The sequence below is a fragment of the Parasteatoda tepidariorum genome, chromosome 8 (genome assembly GCF_043381705.1).
Source record: "Parasteatoda tepidariorum isolate YZ-2023 chromosome 8, CAS_Ptep_4.0, whole genome shotgun sequence".
NCBI lineage: Eukaryota > Metazoa > Arthropoda > Arachnida > Araneae > Theridiidae > Parasteatoda > Parasteatoda tepidariorum.
In genome coordinates, this window is record NC_092211.1 from 39427358 (window position 1) to 39432553 (window position 5196).

Below are 5196 nucleotides of genomic sequence, written 5' to 3' on the forward strand. Positions count from 1 at the left end.
TGTAATATTCCTTCACGAATATTATGTGGTTGGTTCTCATAAATAACTATCACTTATATAGACAACACTGTTTATTATTAACATATGTAAATATAATATAAAAAGAAAAGGTAAATTAGTGACATGATCTTGTCTGACTTCGCAAGTCAGTCCCGAGAATGCTTCTCTCTCTTTCTGATTAATTACTTTTTCGGAGGTGAGTGTGCGAAGCGCCCTCTGGCGAAGATGTCCGCACACTACACCCCCCACGCAAGATTGAAGTATCTCCCTTGATACTTAATCTGACAAAACATATAAATTGATAGTAAACAACCATATCGTAAATATATAAACTAAAATGACAATTAACATTCATCACTAATATTAATGAATATTTCAAATAATGCAAATAATGTAGTTAAATTCAAATAATAAAACATTTTCAATAAGTAGATAATGCACTCAATTATTTAACATAACGTAGCATTAAACTATTAAAATTTATAACTTGCTTATAAAATCAAAATAATATATATATATCAAAAAAAACTTTCAATTATCAAAAAAAGTAAACAGTCAATATTTAAGTCATAGTATTTGGAAACAGGCGAGATAATGCATCAGCATGCGGCATTTTGGAACCAGGGCAATGTTTCAAAGTTATATTATACTTTTGAAGAGCAAACACCCATCGCTGTAACCGAGATGACTGAGGAGCACACTTCGTTAAATACTGTAAAGGATTGTGGTCGGTGTAAAATTCTATTTCAGAGCCAAATATCAATGATTCAAATTTCTTTAATGACCACACAATAGCGTAAGCTTCTCGTTCTATAGTTGACCAGGCTTGTTGTGTTTTGGTCAATTTATGACTAGCGTAAGACACTGGGAAAGTTTTATCCTTTATTCGAAAGTTTTATATTTTATCCTTATTACAGGCTCCTATTCCAATCTGTGATGCATCTGAGTAAATGATGTAAGGATTACCGGGCACTGGTGTGTAAAGTGATGGGGCTTCAGCAAGGGCTTGTTTGAGACGAGAGAACACAGAGTCATGCACTTCACTCCAGGGAATTTCTTCCGGCACTCGCTTTTTTGTCAATTCTGTTAGAGGATACACTAATTCAGCATATTTCGGAATATAATCTCGGTAAAAACCACATAATCCAAGTACACTTCTCAATTCTTTCTTAGTATTTGGTCTTGGAAGTTGTTTAATGACTCGAACTTTTTCTGGATCGGGCTGGAGTTCACCCGAACCGATGATATGTCCCAAACACTTGATACTTGGTTTAGCGAAAGAACATTTCTTCAGGTTAACAGTGAAATTGAGTTCTTCTAATCTTTTCAGAATCAACTCCAAATGTTCTAAATGTTCTTCAAAACTGTTCGAAAATATACCAATATCGTCTATATATGCTAGTGAAAAGTTTTTAAATGGTGTTAGGGCCTTGTTCATGACTCTCTGAAACGTTGCTGCAGCATTCCGGAGTCCAAACGGCATAACTCGAAATCTGTACTGAGAATTGTGAGTCTTAAAGGAAGTTAAATCATAACTTGCTTCCTCCATAGGAATAGCATAGTAACCCTTCAGCAGATCTAGGTTTGAGATTACATTAGCTTTCCCTATAGTATGGATTAACTCAGTAATATCTTCCATAGGAAAATCGTCAATTATAGTCACAGCATTCAACGCTCGATAGTCGATCCCTCCATCTTTTTTACTAACGCACACCACTGGATAAGCAATTTCAGCTGAACTTTCTTCTATTAAACCAGCATCTAAAAGCTCTTCTATTTGTTCATCTACTTTTCCTTTCAAAGCATCCGGAATACGGTATATATAAGGCCTCTTCCTCTCATTGTTAGGTATGAGTCGAATCTTATGCTCTTCAACATTTGCTTTCTTTAATTTTCCAGTCATAAGTTCTTGATGTTTACCCAGCAAAGAAATTAATTTTCTTTTCTGATCATCACTCAAATGTTCTAAGTCCAATCGTGAATCAAACATAACTTTTCCAATATTCGTTTCAGGTACTGTAATAATTTCACCAAATTCGTCCTCATTTTCAAAAATCACACCGATTGAATTAACTCTAGCATGAAATCTCCTTATCTTGTTTACATGCACTTGTTTCACTCTCCCATCTGGTAATTTTACCATGTAAGAATGTGGGGAACAGTGCTTGACAATTTCACCTGGACCAGTCCATCGGGCATATATTTTATCGGCAGAATCGGGGATTAAAAGTACTACCTGTTCACCGACATTGAAATTTCGCACTGAAGATCTTTTATTAAAATAGTCACTGTATGCTTTCTGTTTGTCAGCAGCCATCAATGAAGCACTTTCAGCAGCCTTTTCCAGTCTGACTTTCAGTTCTTGAAGATAATCAACAGCTGACTGAGACAAAGTGGTAGGGATTCTAATTTCACCAGACCAAGATGATTTCAAGATAGACAATGGACCACGGGCCTCTCTACCATAGAGTAGCTTGAAAGGAGATACCCCAGTAGTAGTGTTTGGAACCTCTCGGTACGAGAATAGCAGAAACGGGAGTTGCAGGTCCCAACCTCTTGGATCTTCACGTATTACGTGATGCAACATATCTTTTAGTACTCGGTTCCACCTTTCCACTAGTCCATTCGCCGCAGCATAACCCGGACAGGAGAATCTGGGACTCGAACCAATACACTTTTGAAATTCTTGAGTTAGGGCAGACTTAAAATTAGTCCCCTGATCACTAGCTATAACGTTGGGTATACCAGTTCTTGTAAAAATTGTAAGTAAAGCATCGCAAGTTGTTTTAGCAGATAGCGATTTCAACGGCACAGCTTCAGGCCAGCGAGTATTTTGATCAACAAGACAAAGTACATATTTGTGTCCTCTGCTAGATGGTGGGTCTATAGGACCAATGACATCCACATTCACAATTTCGAAAGGAAGTTCGGGACGAACCACAGGAGTTATGGGCGCTCTATCGCCAATTTTCTCAGTTTTTCTAAGTTGGCACCCTTCACAAGTTTGGACAAATTCCGTTATATCTTTCCTCATATTCGGCCAGTAAAAACTATATTTTATTCGCTCTTTAGTTTTCCTAACCCCCATATGACCCCCAAAAACGGATTCGTGTGCCAATTTTAAAACTTTATTTTGCCTACATTTTGGTAAAACTAACTGCATAACTGACTCATTAAGAATTTTATCCTTATGGTAAATTAATCCATCCATTAAAATAAAATTGCCTTTGTTTTGTTTTAATTCCGCGCGAATTTTTTCTAATGAAATACAATTAGTTTGTTCTTCTTTTAATTTACAATAATCTGAAAACAATTTAGAATCTTCATTTAAAATATTCGTCTCACTCCCACTCAATGAGCAACCGCTCTCTTCCCCCTCTGACAAAATATCCTTTTCATTAATATGTTGTAAGAACACGTGTGCTGATTCTTTTTGCAATACGCACCGATTTTCACTGCTTTTCCCCTCGCAAGAACTCTCAAAGTCTGACGAAATCAGTTTCTCATACAAAAACGGTGGTATCAACGCATCTACATTTAATTTATCTGTCAAGGTAATTATACATTCTACGGGATAATTTAATGCAGAATCTCTATTTAATGAGACCATTGTTTTTACCAACTTAGCCTCAACATGCTCCCCAAACGCCGAACTCAAAATAATCTTTCCATATTCCTCCTCCTCGGCGCCAGGAATCAAATTCGAATTACAAACAAAAATTTGAGTACCAGAATCTATTACACATTTCAATTTCTTCCCCCCTCCCACGTACACTGATACATACTTCAAAGGGTGAAGGTCAACAGATGGATAAAAATGTTCGGAGGAGAGTTTTGCAATGACAACATTTTCTTTAACTTTCATTTTCAAATATTTATTCCCACAATGTTTTGCTAAATGATTTTCTCCGCATATGTAACATTCTAGTTTCTTATTTATTTTATTTTCTTTTGACTTCGGTTTTATTTCTTCGCGTCGTAACTGAGGCGCTATATATTTAGAATCATTTCGAGTATAGTTTTGATTATAAGACTGTGGTTTTTGATAATTAGAATATGTATCAGAAAAAGATTTTCCTTTTGACGCAAAGTACATATCGCATTCTTTACCCATTTGTACCGGTTTAAACCAATCTTGCTCTTGTTTTATATTTATATGCATCGCGGTTTCATGATCTAATGATTGATACAATTTATCACTTACAATTAATTCTTTCAAACTATTTAAATCCTGTACATTTCTTAATCTACAATATTGTTCCCAACTGGTAGATAATCGAGATGCAAATTGTACATGAGTTTCGTTTGATATACGACGCGCTTTTTGAAAGTTTTGTAAACAAATTAGAGGTGTCGGTTCATACTCTTTTAAAATTGCATTTTTCAATTTCTCATAATCGTTTATTTCCTCATCTTTGATATAAACTAAAATATTTATGGCTTTTTCTCCGAGAAGGTTTAATAAAATTTCCCCCTTAAATTCCTGAGGTACATTTTTGCTTCGAAAAGCTCGCTCTAAAGACGAAAAGAATAAATTCCAACAATCTGTTCTTTTCGGAATAAGTATAGTTAAAGCTCGTACACTTTGAATATAGTTTTCCACTGATTTCGTCTGACTTGTGATTTCGCTTTCAGTACTACATTCTCTCGTACTCGCTAGTTTCGTTTTCTCGAAGTTTATTTTCTCTAGCTCTGCGTTTATTTTTGCTTTTTCTAGATTTATTTTTTCTAAGTCTATCTTAGCTTTTTCGAATTCAATTTTCGCTTGCTGTTCTTCTCTCGACTTTCGCTCCGCAATTATCGAATCAGCAAATTGTTCTATAAAATCTTTATCATTTTTATAATGCGCACTATTTAGAATTAAATTTCTCAAATCAATTACCTTCATATCGGGATTTATCGACTCCCCGATCTCTTCTGCAATTAATTTAAGATCTTCTTTTTTAGCCCCTTTAAACATTTTTAAATTCTTATATTTCCAACTTTAAAATACAAACAATTTAAAAACTTAAACACAAGAAATATGTCCACACAAGTGATTAAAGCAAAAAGAGTGCCTACCTCGTAGTCTTTAATGCTTTCGATTTATCCATGATCCTAGGAGACGGCGACAGTGTAACATTCCTTTATGAATATTATGTGGTTGGTTCTCATGAATAACTCTCACTTATATGGACAACACTTTTTATTATTAAC

General features: G+C 35.0%; 1 protein-coding gene across 1 annotated transcript; it reads right to left on the reverse strand.

The window, feature by feature from the left end:
• Positions 1-895: 895 nt before the first annotated feature.
• LOC122269580 (uncharacterized) lies at positions 896-4960 on the reverse strand. The gene has a single exon (XM_043043387.2). The coding sequence runs from the start codon at positions 4958-4960 to the stop codon at positions 896-898; it is 4065 nt and encodes a 1354-aa protein (XP_042899321.2).
• Between the last annotated feature and the right edge of the window lie 236 nt (positions 4961-5196).

Coding starts and splice junctions, on each gene's coding strand:
- LOC122269580 (XM_043043387.2), bottom strand. CDS start 4,960: ATGTTTAAAGGGGCTAAAAAAGAAGATCTTAAATTAATTGCAGAAGAG.